The sequence below is a fragment of the Mauremys reevesii genome, linkage group 23 (assembly GCF_016161935.1).
Source record: "Mauremys reevesii isolate NIE-2019 linkage group 23, ASM1616193v1, whole genome shotgun sequence".
NCBI lineage: Eukaryota > Metazoa > Chordata > Testudines > Geoemydidae > Mauremys > Mauremys reevesii.
The window spans coordinates 11,177,868-11,195,288 of record NC_052645.1 but is presented as its reverse complement, the minus strand read 5'-3'; the positions used below and the strand labels follow the sequence as shown (position 1 = coordinate 11,195,288).

The 17,421-nt window shown below is 54.1% G+C and overlaps 1 protein-coding gene across 7 annotated transcripts in view; it reads left to right on the top strand.

Annotated features, from left to right (window-relative positions):
* The window catches only part of PTPRU (protein tyrosine phosphatase receptor type U), a 327,477-nt gene that overhangs the window by 247,243 nt on the left and 62,813 nt on the right, over positions 1-17,421 (top strand). For all 7 annotated transcript variants that reach the window (XM_039511303.1, XM_039511302.1, XM_039511300.1 and 4 more), the window contains one exon: positions 1,831-1,969. In XM_039511303.1, coding sequence (XP_039367237.1) covers positions 1,831-1,969 — 139 coding nt within the window. The remainder of the gene's footprint in view (positions 1-1,830; positions 1,970-17,421) is intronic.

Sequence of the window (17,421 nt, the reverse complement as noted above, 5' to 3'; positions counted from 1 at the left end):
CAACCTGCCTCTCCAGCCCATCCACCCAACCTGCCTATCCTGCCCATCCACTCAACCCGCCTATCCAGCCCATTCACCCAACCCATTCACCTGACCCATCTACCCAACCAATAACCCGACCCTTCTATACAGCCCATCCACCTAACCCGCCTATACAGCCCATCCAATCAACCCATCCACCTGACCCATCTACCCAACCAATAACCCGACCCGCCTATCCAGCCCATCCACCCGACCCGCCTATCCAGCCCATTCACCCAACCCACCTATCCAGCCCATCCACCCAACCCATCCACCTGACCCATCTATGCAACCAATAACCCGACCCGCCTATCCAGCCCATCTACCCAACCCGCCTATCCAGCCATCCACCCAACCCATCCACCTGACCCATCTATCCAGCCCATCCACGCAACCCATCTACCCAACCATCCATCCAACCCATCTATCCATCCCATCCACCCAACTCATCTATCCAAACCAAATCTGTCTAATCCATCCATCCAACTCATCTATCCAAACCATCGACCTAATCCTACCATGCAACCCATCCATCTAATCCATCCACTTCATCCATCCAACCAAGTCATCTGCCCAGTTCATCTGTCTGATCACCTGATTCCTCCACCCAACCTGTGCACCTTATCTATTCACCAAACTCCTCCACCCAATCTATGCTCCTAAATAATCCATCCACTTGACCCATCCACCCAATCCATTTATTTGATCTTATCTAGTTTAGGTATCGCTAAGATGCCCCTCCCCCTGGGATTTAAGTGCCAGGAGTTTGGCCATGTCCACATTTGCTTTCAGTTAATGTCCAAGCACCGGAGCTTTCCCAGCACAGACACTCATTGAGAACAAACTCCAGAGATGCACAGGAGCATTTGCAGAACACAAACCTTAAAGCTGCATGCCTGGGACTTTGCACCCAAAGTTCTTCCATGTTCAGCCATCTGGGAACAGGAACAATGCCATGTGATTCAGCTGACCAATCCCAGTGAGCCGACTCTGCCCAAGAAGCAAAGACTCTGAGTGCCCCGGCTCTGTGATCGATCCACAGAGGAGACAGAGCAGTTCTACAAAATTAACACAACAGCTGCATGATTGCGGGCAATGAATTAATTTGTGGGGACAGTGATGGGCTTAGCGGGGCGAAGAGAGGAGGGGCAGTAGCGTCTCTCTGACAATAATCGGCTATTTGATAGTTTGTTGGGGTTACTTCCTTGATGGTTTGTTTGGATCGGAACATCAAACAACGTGGGGTTAGATCAGCTTGTTTGCTAGAACATTAAACAGGCGTCCGCTGTCACGAGCACGTTTCCTTCTCTGGCAATGAGGCGTCCGTGCAGAGCTCCGCTCCGAATAATGGGGGAGGACGGGCTGCTCGATGTGCCTTGTGTAGGACAGCGCTGGCGAGATGGGGCAGGCTCCAGATTCCTTCTGCTCCGTTATTGGCTACAAAAGGTGCTCAGCCCGCCCCCTCTGGCTCCCAGGTCCCAAGCCGTAGGCAGCAGCCGTTCTGTGTGTGTGCGTATGTGAGAGGTTTTGTGTGTGTGTATGTGCACACACGTGTACATTTGCACATAAAATCTGCACGGGGAGAGTTTTTGCGTGTGGGTGAGGTTGTGTTGTATATGCGTGTGTGTGGGAGAGCTTTTGGCTGTGCGTGGGGGGGGAGAGGTGTGTTGCGTATGTCTGCACATGCTGTCTGTGTGCACGTGGCGGAGTTTTTGCGTGGGGGGAGGAGGGATCTGCCAAAACCAGTTGTCAAGAGAGTAGGTGGGAGCTGATTTCTGACCCTCTCCTCTGCGCTTTTCCCCCCTCCAGCTGCCTGCAAAGAGAGCAAGCGTCCCCTGGAGGTGTCCCAGCGCTCGGAGGAGATGGGCCTGATCCTGGGCATTTGTGCCGGGGGGCTGGTTGTCTTGATTATCCTCCTTGGAGCGATCATTGTCGTCATCCGGAAAGGGTAAGGAAATCGCTGTCTCCTCATCCCCGGGCTGGCGCCGCAGCTGGCAGCTCCCTCGCCCCCGGGGCCCTTCCACTCCCCCCCAGCACGGCTCCTCTCCCTTTCCTGGGTGAACGTCAGCACTGAGGCAGTGAGAGACCAGCAACAGCCGCATCAGGCAGAGGGGACCGAAATCCACTCCTGCAACTGGGCTCAGCCTCCTCTGCAAATCCCCTTCTGCTCTCACCCCCAGCTCTGCTATGCCCCTCGGTCCTGACCCGCTGCCCCCTGCTCCTGCAGTTGTGCCCCACTGCAGCTACCTGGTGCACCTCTCCTCTGGCCAGCCTGCCTCCCACTCCAGCCGCTCACCCCCAGATCTGCCCATTCACCTCTCTCCCGGCCTGCAGCCCCCTCCCCCGCTGCCCAGTTTTGATCCTCTCCTGAGCAGATTGGGTCAGTGTGTCCCACAAGGCTCGGATTTAAGCAGTCGCAGAGACGTGCTGGGTAAGATTTCACGGGCTTGGGCAGCATAAAAGCACTGCTTCCTTCAAGGAGGCCGGGCAGGGTTGTAGAGGCTCGGGGGAGTGGGCTGAGCGGGCCAGTGGCAGGGTGTTTTGTGACTGTGTCAGAGGCTAACCTAGGTGCCTAGGGGGTATTCGACAGTCTTGGGGGGTCTGATTCCCCATTGTCTGCCCTGCGCATTGAAAAAACCAGATGGTGACACCAAATAAACCCGTGAGAGCGACGTCCAGCCAGAAAGGAGCGAGAGCCTAGTGCCGGCGCCTGTGCCCTGAGCGTGCTGTGCAGCCCCATTGCACCCTGCCCAGGGCAGGATCCGCTTCCCCCAGGGGACGGGAAATGCTGGGAGTTGGTCCCCCTCTTTGCTGCCACTTCAGGCAATCCCTTTTCTCTCCACCCTTTCGCCGCTCCCCTTAGGTTTCTGGATGGCTAAGCCTGGCCCGTGGGATGAGACCTGAGAACCAGCAAAGTCGTTCCATTAGTAGCTGGCGTGGCAGCAATAACCCAGCACACTGGAGCGCCTGCCCCCCCAATGCCCCACGTTAGCTGCTTCTCTCCAGCATGCTCTGCCACGACAGGGCTGATCTGTGCCCTGTCCCCGCATCCGTCCCCCAGCGGCAGAAAGCCTGCTGCTAACGGCTCCTTTGCCCAGGAGGCAATGTTCCATAAAGGGCAGAGGAGGCCGCTAACTAATGCAATATACATGAAACAGACAGTGATAGACACCGACCTCCTTCCCCGCCCCCAGTCTGGGCTGCAGGGTCCATGACGAGCCGCTGCCCACAGGAACGCTCTCTGAGAGCGACTCGAGCTAGCTTTGGTCTAGCTAGCACCAGTAACGCTAGTAGTGAAGCCTCAGCAGCCCAGGCCCCGGGGTATATATTCAGGCAGCTAGCTCGTCCTGATGTCGCTTTGCCGCTGTTGTTATTGGCACTAGATCAAAGCCAGCCCCCATATGTCCACACATGCTGCAGCCAGGCCTCTGATTGCAGTGTAGACACATCCTGAGAGTGGGGAAAACCATTCCCCTGCTCACAGCGAGGCAGCGTTGTACTGTGGTTAGAGGAAGGGACGGGGAGTCTGTTTACTGGGGGTGGATTATTAATGTCGTTCCTCATTGCTGGCTTTGCAAAGCGCACAGAGGGCAAGTCAGGGTCCCCATCTCTGTCACCCCAAAGTTCTCAGCTGGCCCTACCCCGTGGTCTCTCCAAAAGGTTGGGACTCGGCTATAAAGAAGATGCCACGTTGACTGTAAAGCCATATCGAGAGGTCACGATCTCGTAACATCGCTCCCCGATGACAGGGCTGAGGTCCCCCGTCTTCACTGGGACGCACAGGTGCTGAGCCGTAGCCCAGCGAGACATTGCAGATAGTGGTTCCAGGCAGCCAGAGGTCTCGGCTGAGAGGCCAAGGCCCCGTGGGCGCCATGGGGCAGGAAGGGGAACGGAGGAAGCCGAGGCCCCGAGTTTGTATCGGGATGTCACCTCTGCTGGGATTCGTACTGCACTAGGCTCTGTGGTATCTGATCTGTTCTGCGTGAGCGGGTGTTGGAGGAGGCTTGGGGCTCTGGCAGCCTTCCTCACCCCCGAACCACCATCCCCGGGGGGAAAGGGATTGCAAGGAAGGGCAGTGGAGGAGTGAAGGACAGTGTTTGTGTCAGATCTCCCACTTGGCGATTTGTCTGTATCATAAAGAGTTAGAATTCCATGAGCTCCCACCCCAGGGCAAACAGGCAGGATGACAGAGGGATGCTAGGAGATTCCTAACCAACCTGACTTGTAATGAGGGAGAGCACGTGCCTGTGGGGCCACATCTAGCATGTTCCCACATGTCCTTGGCTAGAGCAGTGTAATTCCCAGCAGCAAGAGTTCCTGACCTTTTCTTAGCCAGACAAGAAATCAGCGGCGTGAAAAGGACCCCGCTCTGGAGCTTCACCCAGGGAGGGGTTTCCGCTTGGCCTTGGGAGTGGCGTTTTCACTCTGCTCTGGCTGCTGCTTGTCAAGGAGCCGCAAGGGAGCAGCTGCTGCTCCCAGCAGGGTCCTTCGGCGGGCGGAATTTTCATTCACTCCGAGCAAGAGCCAGACTGTGGTGGGGGTGGTAGGTGCTGATCGCTGCGCGAAGGGCCCTCAAGCCCGCGGGCGGGGAGGTGAGGGGAAGGAGTTTGCTCACTTTCCGGAGCAGTTGGGAAGCGGATGGGTTTATGTGCACATCCTGCTCTTTGTAAATAATTATACAGAAAGGGAAGGGGCATTAGCATGCGTGGAACAGGGATGTCAGACAGCTGGCAGACGCAGCAACCACATCAATGGTTAGTCTCCATCAGAATCCTTTAGCCTTGATCTTCTTTAAGGCCAAGGCGGAGAGAGAGCCCCTTTAGCACCAAGGGGCTGCTCAGAGCCATAAAGAGCTTGCTCTCCCCAGAGCCAGTGGGTTTCCCAGCGCCTATCAGCAGTGTCCACCTGCACGCCCAGACGGCAGGCACCCAATGGCACCCGCCCTGCAGCTAGCACTTCTGTGTGCTTGTGAGGTGGAAGGTGAACGGAGACGCTGTGATAGCCCGACAGCCTTCGGTCACCTACCCTGGGGGCATCAGTTCACTGCCAGCGCTCAGGTGTCCCTAATGCGGGAGGGGAAAACAGGGCCTTGTGTTCTGGAGCCAGCAGCAGGGGCAGGAGGGCCTCAGTGAAGGGGGACTCCCAGCCCATGCAGGGTCACTAACCCAACCACAGCATCTTCTGCACAGCCGCTGGAGCGGGCCGGTGGCCCCTTGGTGCATTGGACAGGGGCAGGGCAGGGCAGGGCAGAATCTCTGTATTCAGAGTCTCCTGCAGCCTGAGGTCTTGGCCTCGATCTGCTTTGGTAGGAAAGAGACCGGCGCGTAACTGGAGAACACAGACGTGCCGAGCCGGGCACGGTCCATGGAGTTGGTGGTTTGGGAGAGCAAAGTCATGGAGTCTGGAGTGTCACATTTTCAAACTTGGGGGCTAAGTGCTGTTTTAGGTGCCTAAATGGAGCCTCGCAACCTGAGCACGGGGCTTCTTGTGCATAAGGGTCTGTCGATGCCGCCATCAGAGGTGTGACTGCAGCCCGTGTAGACGCACCCGAGCCAGCTTTGCTCTAGCTAGTGCCAATAACAACGGCAGTGAAGCCTCAGCATCAGGGCAGGCTCTCGGGTATGTCCCCTGGATTCTGGGTGGGTTTGGACAGCCCGTGCTGCCGTGGTTTCACTGCTGCTGTTATTGGGGCTAGCTAGATCCGAGCTAGCTCGGGTGTGTCTACACATGCTGTCCCCACCCCTCTGACTGCAGTGTAGACGGAACTTTTATCACATGGAATCCAAACGATCAGAGGTGGAGGAACCCACGGAGTCTGATCTAGACCAGTGCCAGTGGCTGGTTCTACTCCCCTCACTATGTTCTCCAAGGCTTTGTCCCGTCTTGTCTCCAGTGATCCAGGCAATGGTGCTTCCACCACTTCCCTTCAGTGTCTATCCCACCCTGTGGGAGCTCACTAACTTTCTCTTGACACTGTCCCTAATTATCCTTTGCTTGATTTCTTCTCGTTACTCGGAGTTTTACCCTCTGCTTGTTTCCTCTTGTTCCTTGGGCATTTGCCCTTCAGGGGGACAGTTTTCAAGCCACTTCTTAGTACTTAGCCAAGCTACCAGGTTCCTCTTTTCCCTTCTCACTCTAGTCCCCGGGCCGTTTTTGATGCTGTTCTCTGAACTGCCTTCATCTTGCCAATATCTTTCTGATGTGGAGGTGTCTAACACATGCACACACACACACACCCTGGGCGTATCAATCTAAGAAAAAAGGCACAGTAAGAGAAAATCCGGTGGACAGTTTCATTCCAGTGCCAACTCGGTTTTGTTTCTCAGACTGCCACTCAGCGATGCAGAGGTTTAATCACTTCTCAGCGTCTGCTGGCTTTTTTTAAAAATAGAAATTGATTTTGAATTTTGCAAATCAGCCCATGAAATCGCGCTCTCTGTCCCTGTCTCTCGTTCTTTATAGTGTGACAAAGTGACTGCATCGAATCTCGGGGGATGTCTGCGCTGCATTCCCAGGGTGTGAATGCAGCTCACGGAGACATCCCCGAGCGAGCTTTCATCTAGCTAGCTCTGGTCCTGCATCCGTGAAGCTGCAGCAGCCTCGTGAGTAATTACCCAGGGTTCGGGCAGGCAAGCCATGCTGATGTGGCTTCACTGCTCTGGAACCGGAGGTTGGGATGTCTACATGAGTTGCAATCACACCGCGTGACTGCACAATAGACAGACCCTGTGAGACTTGGTAAGAGAGTTGAACTCCCAGGCAGGGGACTTGTGGGATGAGTCCCAAACGGCCAGGCCCAAGCCTGGGATGCACGGTGCTCTACAGAAGGAACTGGAATATGTCCCTTTCATTACTGATTGAAATTCTCCTTCCCACCCTCGCCAGGATACGCCCCCGGAGATGGTGCTGGAAGCGAGTGGTGTGACACACAGTGTATCAGGCAGATCCCATGGAACAAATCCATGAACAGCCTCCAAATGAGGCACTTTGTTAATTGGATAAGAATAGCCCCCCCCCAATATAATAATTCAGGTAAAGCCGCCAGCTGTTATAAGGAGAGAGAAACTTACAACAGAGCCCAGAGAGGGAGATGGGCATACAGGGCAGACACAAGACTGGATGCCCAGAGATTTGGGTTCTGTTCCCAGACCATGGCCCTGGGGCAGGTCGTAGTGCCGCTTTGTGCCTCAGTTTCCCCACCTGTAGGCTGGGGATACTGATGCTGACCTGCCTGGCAGGGAAGGGCACGCAGAAGAATCCACTAAAGTTTGAGAGCACCTAAAAATGCCTCCAACGAAAACAAAACCCAAAGCTCCCGGGGATTCGGGTTGGGCTCTGAACTTCGTGTGGCCTGGACTCAGGTTTATCATGGGCCAGGCTGGCCCCTCGGACCTGAATCTCCAAATGCATCTGACTCTGGGGACGAGCCAGGCTCACAGCCATCGCTGGTGCTGTTCTCCGGCCTCGTGCAAGTGCACTGGGCCTGAGCTGCTTGGAACCCAAGCCTGGGTTGTGAGCGTATCCCCCTCTCCCAGAGCCAGCAGGTGCTGGGAGGGCCCCTGGGGTGACCTTCTCCCCACTCAGGGCAGCGTGTGTGGGCTCTGGAGGGAGCTGCATTTAACCTATGCTGGGAAGGATCTGGGGCCTGATCCCATCCTGACACTAAATGGGGAGGGGGCAAAGGAGGTGTCTGAGGATTTCCCCTGCCCCCCTCAGCAATCCCATTATCTCTGCACCTCTGGGTGGCTGTCGCTGTCTTTGCAGTCCTGCAGGGCTTGGCAGACAAAGGGACATTTCCCCACATCCCATTGAGCCACTGGAGTTGGCAGTGACTCTGCTGCAGCTCCGCTGGAACAAGCCCACAGCCGCGCTTGGCTCGCAAGGAATGGGCTTCGTGCCTACTGAGAAGCCAGCCAGAGCGTGCCAGCGAACGCTGCCGTCCGAAGTGCCGTGGCAGCATTCCCCGCGGCTCAGCCAGCCCTGCCTTCTTCAAAGAGTCCACACGGTTTCCAGTGAGCTTTGGCCGTTAGGGGTATTCGGGTGTGGCTGGTGGGTCCTATGTCAGTTAATTAACAGAACCCCAGACCCAAACAGCCCTGAATCTTTACCTGTCTATCTGCTTAGGTGCCTGTCTGCCTCCTTACAATCCCTGTAGTTTCTGAGCACCCTGAGGCATTACAGAATCTACCCTCACAGCCTCCCTGCGGAGCAGGGACGTAGCTGTTAGGATCACTAAATTATCCCCATTTTGCAGATGGGGAAATGGAGGCACAGGGCAGCGAAGCTACTTGCTTTGGCCACACAAGGAGTTTGTTGCGGAGCCGAGGACTGAGGTCCAGTTCAGATCTGCATGTCACAGCTCTGCCCTGCCTCTCTCAGGAGTCCAGACAGGGACTCCCCCGCCCAAGCTGAACCCTCGCCATGAACTCAGTCACAGGTGTGAGTCCCCATGAGGTTCCAAGCCCAGCCCAGGGCGCGTCGGTGGTTTGGCTCCGGTGGGATGGCCTAGGATCATCAGGCTTTATTATAAAGCCAGCTTGGTAGTGTCCCTTTAGTGGCGTCCCTGCATGGTGGTTTGGCCGAGGTCGAGTTCCCCTCAGAGGAGTCTCGCTTGGCTAGAACAGGCCGCCGAGCTCTCTGCTTGGCCATTGCTGTTCTTGGGCCGAGCCTTTCTCTGTTTCCTGAGCCACGGCAGAGGCCGGCGCCCAGCGTTGGCTGGCAGCAGGATGCAGGGCCCTCCCTGCACGGGGTGTCAGGCAGGAGGCAGGCCGGGGGAGCGTTCGGTGATAAGTACTAAGGGGCTACGGCGCGGGAGTCGTTCTGCCAGGTGCTCTGCCCCCGACTGACAGCTGAGTCCCTCCCTCCCGCTCCCTGGCCCTGGGTTGCGCTGTCCGTCAGTCACAGCACGTCGAGGGCACAGAGCTCTGTTAACGGGAAGGCAGGGTGGGGGCGATTTCATGTCAGAGGTTTGGTCCTGGACGATGTGTGACTGGGGATCAGAAGCACCAGCTTGGGTTACAAATCTCAGGCCCCTGCTCCTGGCCGGTGAAATCTCCGTCAGACCCCAAAAGCCGTACGCCCCCTAGAAGGGGCGTGCTAGGCAAAGGGCTCCCCCCTTGCAGGATCCCCCACCCTTTTGATAGCTTGCTAATAAAAGCAGCCAGTCTCTAAGAAGTCAGATTACCGGGGGGGTGGGGGAGCAGAGATGGGGACAGAGGACAGTTTGGGGTCACAGACCCTGTACAGCCTCTCAGCCGTTCTGTGGCAGAGCCAGGCTGTTAGTCTGGATGGAGCAGGGCTCGTTCCACTTCCCGTAGCTCTGCCAGTCAATGGCCTGCAACAGCCGTTGTTCTAGTTCTGGGCTCCCCACGCAGCTCTGCCAATGCCTGGCTCCCTGCTATTCCAGACCTCACCCCCCACCCCCAGCTCTGCTTCCGCACTTCCCTCCTGACCTGTCCAGGAACCCCTGCTGGTCTGTGCCCGGGCTCCTGAGGGGCACATCTTGTGAGTGAGCTCCGGATCACCCTCTGCTGTTCCCAGCCGTTGTGTGCGTCCACACTGGCCCGCGTTGGCATCCTGCTAGGTCGATGCTTTCACACACCAGGCCTGTTATTAAGGCCACGGACCCAGTGTGCTGGGTGCTGTGCAGGCAGGCACATAGAGGTTACCATCTGAAAAGCTACAGGCCCGATCCTGGAGAGTGGGGAGCAATTCCTGGAGGTGCTGAGCGTGGTCGGCTCTAGTGGCCCAGCCCCTGGCAGGATCCAGCCTCCGGGGAGATGCTGACTCAAGTCCTGGTGGTGCAGTGGAGCCTGTTCCCCTGGGCCACAGTCAGCCAGACCATTTGGAAAGCCACATTCACTCTCTATTGCCAACGGGACCAAAGGTGCCGGAGCAACAACGAGCTGCCCTGCTGCCCCGGAATCTGGCTTTCCTTGGCCTGGCCTTCCCCACTTTCTGTCTCCCCGTTTTCACGTTCCAGCCGGAAGCCCCAGAGGGAGATGCAGGCTGTAGACACAAAGGCAATGCATCTGCTCTGCGGCCTGGCTCCACTACACCCTGCTTGGTATTCAAAGGGCCCTCACAGCCATTCTCATGGATATTTTTCTCCCTGCTGCTTTATCCAGCCAGAGCTCTGTGCTTTCACTGATATCTCTCCAAGAGAAATTGGACCTCTTCTTGCCTGACGTTGGTCGTCCTCCCCCGCCCTTCCCTTGACTCAGTTGGTTTTTTCTCCTAGCGTGCCAGGCTGCGGATTCGTCTCCCATCTCCAGCTTCTGTCTCTGTTTAAGAGCAGATAAGCAGAAGGAAGAAAAAGAAATAAACGAAAGGGGTGGTTTTATCCCATGAGCCCCGACAGGGCATCGCTTCCACCCTTCGACAGCAGGGTTTCTTTCCTCAGCCGCATGGCCAGCTGAGAGCCAGGAGAGAGCATCAGAGACGTATTCACGAACAAGAGGGAAGCGAGGAGGGCTCTGGTGCTTTGTGCCCTGTTAGCTTGTAACCTCATCCCAGCCATGTTCAGTATCCTCTTAGGGCCTGGGCCCTGCCTGCTCCTAGCAGGAAAGCTCCCAGCATCTCCCTGCATCAGATCATTCAGCCCTACAAGCCACATACTACTTCTGCAAGGCAGCAATTTTTTGGGGGAGGTGGGGGGTGACTAGGAGGAAATAGTAATGCATCGGTAAAAGGATGGTATCATCCCATCGGGCCACATTCTGATCTCGGTTACACCAGAGTAAATAAGGAGTTAAGTCCATTCCATGTGAAAAGAATAATTAACACTCAGACATAATGAAAACTACAGCATACAAATGTCTGGAGGGGCTATAACCCACCTGCTTCAGGGCATAAACCAACCTTGACTATCGGGTCAGGAAGAAACTTCTCCACTGAGCAGGCTATTCCATAATTGCCCACTAAGAAGGAGACTTCTTGCCCCTTCTTCTGAAACAGCTGGTCCTGGCCACTGTCTGAGGTGAGACGCTGGGCCACCTGGTCTGATCAGTCTGGCGATTCCTATCAAGCAGGAAGTCAGCAGCTTGACTGGGATTTCAGGTGTCTCTCCATGAGGTCTGCCCCTTTTGTGGCTCTGTTCAGCAGGAGCTCTGTCCAGGGATGTGGAGTGAGACACAGGAATTGCAGCTTGTGAGTTTCTGTGCAGGAGGCTTTCAAGGCATCTGATGAGTTTTACATGGAGATGTTTTTTGGGAGGGGAAGTTATTATTAATGCCAAAATTTACTGAAAATTACCAACCAAAAACAGCCCCCCAAAGATTTTGTTGAGCTCATCTCTCAACTAGACAATCAGCTTGTCACAAAAGGTCATGCCAATCCCTAGCTCTTACAGAGCACTCTTCATCTGCAGGGCTCAAATGCTTTACAAAAGAGGCAAGTAGCATTAGCCATGGCTGGGGAAACCAAGGCACAGAGCAATAAAGAGACTTGCCCAAGGGCACCCAGCAAGTATGTGGCAGAGCTGAGACTAGAAGCCATGTCTCCTGAGTCCCAGTCCAGGGCTTTAGCCACTAGGCGACACTGTCTCAAAGCAGCTTCTAACTCCACTCATGAGGCTGGGGATGCCACCTGCCGACTTGGCACTATAGCCGTCCTGTACCGTCGGTCACACGGTCTGTCCAGTGCTGCAGTGCTGTCCCTTCTCTCACCATCCCTACTGATATAGCGTGTCACCATGGCCTGCCTTTGGACCTGAATCAATTCATTGGGATCCAGCTCTGGTAAGGAAGACGGCTCCTGGAACGAGCATGTTGGGCGACCACTGATGTTGCACTTGTTACCTTCACCCTGATCATGCTGCATGGAGGGTGCCAGTGTGTCCTAGTGAGGTTGTCAAAGGATACAGAGTAGGAGTCCCTGATACTTTTCTCTCCAGAGTCTCTTGAGCTACTGGGAGACCCCAAGCTTCTGATGCCCCGATCATTATAAGGCCTGTTGATTTAGGCAGATGTCCAACTGGGGACTTACTAAGATGGAAAAAAGACAGCGAAACGCTTCAAAAATAAAGTGTCGAGATTTTGGGGCCAGCAAGGGAGAGTGACCTGTGGAGAAGGGAGCTACGAGAGGCCTATGGAGAACCAAGGATAGCAAATCGTAGTGAAACCCCGATGACTCCAGTGGGCAGAGCGTGGGGTTACGCTGACAGGAGACAGACCAGCCAAGGATCTCTTAGAAGGGCGTCCTTATGGCATCCAACCTCGTGCCCAACCAAGGAGAAGATGGAGGGATAATACTGAGCAAGAACTAAGAGCTCTTATTATGAATGACCATCAGTGGGAACAACATGCCCTTGCCAGAAAAAGGTGGGGGCAAATTGTGCAAGCGGCCAATGATCTCCATGGTCTATGAGCCAGGGAGTAAATGAAGTAAGTAAGTTGCTAAGAAGCAGGCCCAGCCCTCATGGCTTCGATCAAACCACACACGCTGACAAGGCCAGCGGCTCCCTGTTGAGCTGAAGGCATCTCAGGAGGCAGAATGTCTCGCCTTGGTGAGGTTTTACCAGCACTGCAGCTCCAGCAGGAATTTGTGCTGAGGCTCTTCTGCAGAGGAGTGTCTGCCCCTAGCGGGCTGGACCTGAAGCATTCTGGAATCAGTAAAACTTACCTGGCAACTCTGTTGGCCTTTTGCTGTTCTCAGGATGCATTTCCTGCGTCTCAAAGCACATCCTTGCACTGAACTTCCTGCCAAAAAGCCTGCACTAGGGAAATGAAAATTGTTGCAGCCTGCTCTTGGTTAGGACATGCCAAGCATGCAATGCCTCTACCACCCCTTGCGTCCACACACATTGTAAACTCAGGATGAGGGCTGTAGCTAAGGTCTGGTGGAAAGGGGGAAGGCCAGGAGTCTCTGCAGCTTGCTGACTGTTTGGTCCAGCAAATCGGCATCACCTGCATCCTGGCCCAGGATTCTGGGAAGAGAGATGCTTCCCTAACTGGTCGAGAGGTACACCTCAGCCAGAGAGAGAAGCCTTGGAAATAGCCACCAGCCGCATGGATTTCACTGTGGCATTGGCTGAGTGCATTTACTCTGGAAGCTAAGTAGGGTGAGGTTCCCTCCCAGGGGGGAGGCAGGGGCTTTCCAGGACACCTGCCGCCGGGGGCATTCAGAGAGCAGCTACTGCTCCCCCAATTGTTTGCTGGAGTGCCGTGCTCTGAATGGCTCCCTTTCACTGAAAGGGGCTGGAGGCACAGCTAGCTGGAGGGATCAGTAAAAAGCAGACCTGTCATGCCGGAGAATGAAGGGGACCAATTAAACTCCTTCCCCTCCCAGGATTCTGAAACAGGAATTTAAGGCAAGTATGTTAACAGCCAGGAGGAAAAGACCATGGGCCAAAACCTCAGCTGATGTAAATCCACAGAGCTCCATTGACTTAAAAGGAGCTATGCTGATTTACACCAGCTGAGGATCTAGACCCATATTTTCCATCAAAGTCTTGTTCTTATTAGCCGCTAAGGGTCAGAGCTCAACGACACCAGTGTAAATCTGGAGTAACCTCATTGACTTCAGTGGGGTTACTCTGGATTTCGTCAGCATAATGGAGATCAGAATCTGGCCCTTGGGAATGGGTTCTTGAGGCTCTGAGCAGAATTTTAAACTCTCCCTCTGACCCTTGCCAGCCAAGCAAGTACCCAGGAAAGTGGAGCAGGGCAGAGTATTTAACAGGGGGAACTGGAAAACTGATTTGCTTCTACACCTCGAAATCAACCCTGCTGAGTTAAAGATGGATCTGAGCCACAGACTTCAGATCCTGGCCTGACTGCTTGAAATTCAAAGCTGTTTGGATGCTAGAGCTGGTCCAAAAAATTTCTGCAGAATGGTTTGCCTCAGGGAAATGCTGATTCCACAGGAACGTGTTGAATCAGTCAAATTTTTCAGCAGGCTGGCCAGCTCCCTGGCTTAGCTTGTTGGCTCTCTGGCTGCTTGTGTGGTGGGCAGGTGAGCTCCCTGGTTCCCCAGATCCCTGAGTGGCCGGCTCCCTCGTTCCCTGGCTGCCCTGCGTTTTTTGAAAAATTCTGTTCTGATTCTTCCCATTTCCCCACTCCCCTCCAAAGATTCCATTTTGCAGGAAATTTTGCAGTTCTGGCTTTTCCTTTCGATTCCGAAGGAATTATGTTTCAACGTTGCACATTTTTCCACGGAACAGAAAATCTGGTTCCCGTGCAGCTGTAGCCAGGTCTGGGGTTAGGCTGAACTCTACGGCACAGGTGATCTCCAGAGGATTTTAGAGCACACGCTGTCATTGCTAATAGGGGTCATTGGGGTTGGCTGGGTTCTCTGCACTGGGCTTCTTTCCACCCCTAGGATTTCTCTAACATTTTATCTGAGTCCCATCAGCACTCGCCAATGATCAGCGTTGCAGATAACCACTGGTTTGATTTTGATCATCTGTAGTTTTAATTGCCTCCCCTTGTCGTTTATGTTAATGATTGTCATGTATCGGGGTGCCGTGGCACATGCGGGGTAATCAGGTTTGTAGTTGCACTGTAACCATTTGGTCATTGTCACTCTGCCCTGGGCTGCCTTCTCTAACAGCATGGCTTGGTGAAAAATACCTAGCTCGTTTGTTGTCTGTAGTAAATATTTTGGTGATTGAGTGTGGAAGGAAAGGCCATTTGTGATGCACTTTAATCATCATTAAAAATAGCCGAGATTTCCCTGTGCTCCAATGGGAAGCGAGCAGGATGCTCCATTAATAATTCTTATGACTAAAGGCGCACACAACCTCTCAGCTGTTTTCTTGGATCTCCCGGGGTGTGTGTGGGGGGGTCTCTACTGGCCAGAAAGAGCCAGGCCTGTTGGTACACTTCCTAACGGAGCCGAAAGAGGGAGCAGAAGGCTGGAGAACAGGCATCATGGTGAGAGAGAAATAGTTTTAAAAGGTTATATAAGCAGGCTTATAAAGAGTGTGTTTGCGCATGTACTGCCGCCACTCCTGCAACACAACAGGAGTGTGTGTGCGCGCGCTGCTCTTTATAGCAGAGCTCTGTGTCTGTCCTGCACCCCACTCCTAGAACACAACAGGTGTGGAGACACGGGTGTGTTGGGGGAGATGGAGAATCATCCACCAAAGAAGGAAAAAGCCAGTGCAATTGGACAGGTCCTTTTTGAGACGGGAACTGGTGAGAAACGGCTCCCCTGGGGGCGAGTGGATTTCCAAAAGAACCCGTTCTCGCTGCCCTGTTACAAGCCGGTTCCCAGGAGAACAAGATAAGAAGAGCATGCCCGTGACCCTTTGAAGATGCCTGGTCTCATTGGGTGGGGTGAGGGATGAAGGGGTGTTGGGGGGGGCCCTTCACATTATTGTCTTGAATAGAATGGTTTATTCTAAGGTGATTCTTGCATATCCTCAGGCCAGCTGTGAGCATGCAGATGTGTTGCCTTTCATTTCCAGCAACTCGCTTCCTTTCTGTCGTCCCCCCTCCCCTCTCTCTTGCCTTCCCTGCCTCAGCACCCATCCACTGCATGGTGAATGGAGCAATCTTTGGCCTGTTGTCATCTGAGATTCCAAATAAACCTCCCCCTTCATTACTCTGGAGAAAAGCTGCTTATGCAATTTCTGCTGTTCTCTTTGTTTGCACGCTTGCCAGGAGGAACTACTATTCCTATTCCTATTACCCGTAAGTAATTGTCATTCTCTCTCGCTCGCTCTGCCACTCTCTGCTCCGGCAAGTTTCTTTCTCTGTCAAGTAAATTTTAAGTGCCTCTTTGGCTTGTTAAAAAATGCTTCCGAAGTATTCACGGGCTTCCAGATGGCACGGAAAACAGGCAGGGACCCATTTCCAAAAGAGCTCAGCATTATGGGAACACAGGAACCATCAACCCCAGGTCCAGCTGTTGCATTATCCTCTCTGAGGGTATGTCTGCATGACACGCTTCTTTTGGGTGCGTGCGGCATACACACCCTAGTGGGGGAGTCTAGATGGGGAGGCTTAGGTGAGTGGACATGCCTGAAGGCTGTTTGCTGGAAAACATACCCTACGTGGTTCTCTGCTCACCCAAGCTTCTGGTCTGTTTTTAGCGGTGTCCAACAGCCGGAGCCTTCCCCTGCTGCAAGAAAAGACTGCGGGGAAAGATTCTGGCAGGAGGAGGCAGCGGTGAAAGTCTATGCCACTTCCCCACTGCCAAAGCTTTCCCCCACTGCCTCCCCTCTGCCAGAGCCTTTCACCGACACGGCAGGCACAGCAGGTTTGGATGCAGCTTAATGTCTCTGATGTCAACGATTGGCTTAAACCCTCAAGCCCAAGGTTTACGATCCCTTCTAAAATTGGTAACCCTTCAGGTGCTGGGCTCTTTTGAAAGTCTGCTCCCCCTTGTGGGTGCTGAGCCCATGAAAATCAGCCCAGTGGGCGCTGCGGGGTACTGAGCACTCCTGGAAATCTGGCTCTGCCTAAATGAGAGCTGGGCTTTTTGGAAAGGCTGGCCTCCATTGTGGGTGCTGAGCACGTGAAAACCTGCTGCTGAGCTCTTGTGAAAATCTGGCATGGAGGGCCTCCTTCATCTCCGAATCCAGTGCAGTTTCACCCGAGATAAATGGGACCCCCTGATGTTTTCTGTTTTGGCCTTGGCTTTATCTGACATACTGTGACGGCATCTCAAAGGCATGTTACATGGTGGGGGGTCGTGTTACATTGTAATTGCTTCATGGGTGGAGGGAGTGGTGATCATATTACATGGTAATTACTGCTGGGGGTGGGAGGAGATGGATGTGTTACATTGTAACTACTGCAGGGGGGAGTCGTGTCACAGTGTAAGTGTGCTAGCGCAAAAGCCTCTGATGGTGTAACTGAAAAGCTGGTTCTTGTGTAATTTCAACCCTTCCAGGGGGTTGGACTAGATACCTCCTGAGGTCCCTTCCAACCCTGAGATTCTATGATTCTATGAATTTCATTGGGAGCCCAGTCGATACTACAGCGAGATGCTGTATCACAAGCGTTCCTTGTGTGCCTCTCCTTCCTGGGAGGAAGTTTCTTGCTGGCAGAGCTCAGTGGCCAGGGGAAGCTGCAGCTGGCATTATTGTCCTTCTACAGCTGCTATTGTGGGGGATCTTTGCAGACTGGATTCAGAGGCTAAAGTAGCCTAAAATCCAGTTACATCAGCCAGCAACTCCCCACCAATGGCCTGTCAGGCTCAGCCCCAGGTTTGCTAGAATTGGAGGGGAGCCCAGACTGCAACATTTAAACACGGATCTGGATTTTGGACCATCTAAGGCTATGGCTACACTTACAAATCTGCAGCGCTGGTAGTTGCAGCGCTGGTCGTCCAGCTGTGCAGGGCCAGCGCTGGTGTGGTGTCACCACCACAGCTACCAGCGTGTGTGCAGCATTTTTTGCAGCATTTGCGCTGTTGGGGGTGTGATGATGATGGATGCAGCTATCCAGCATT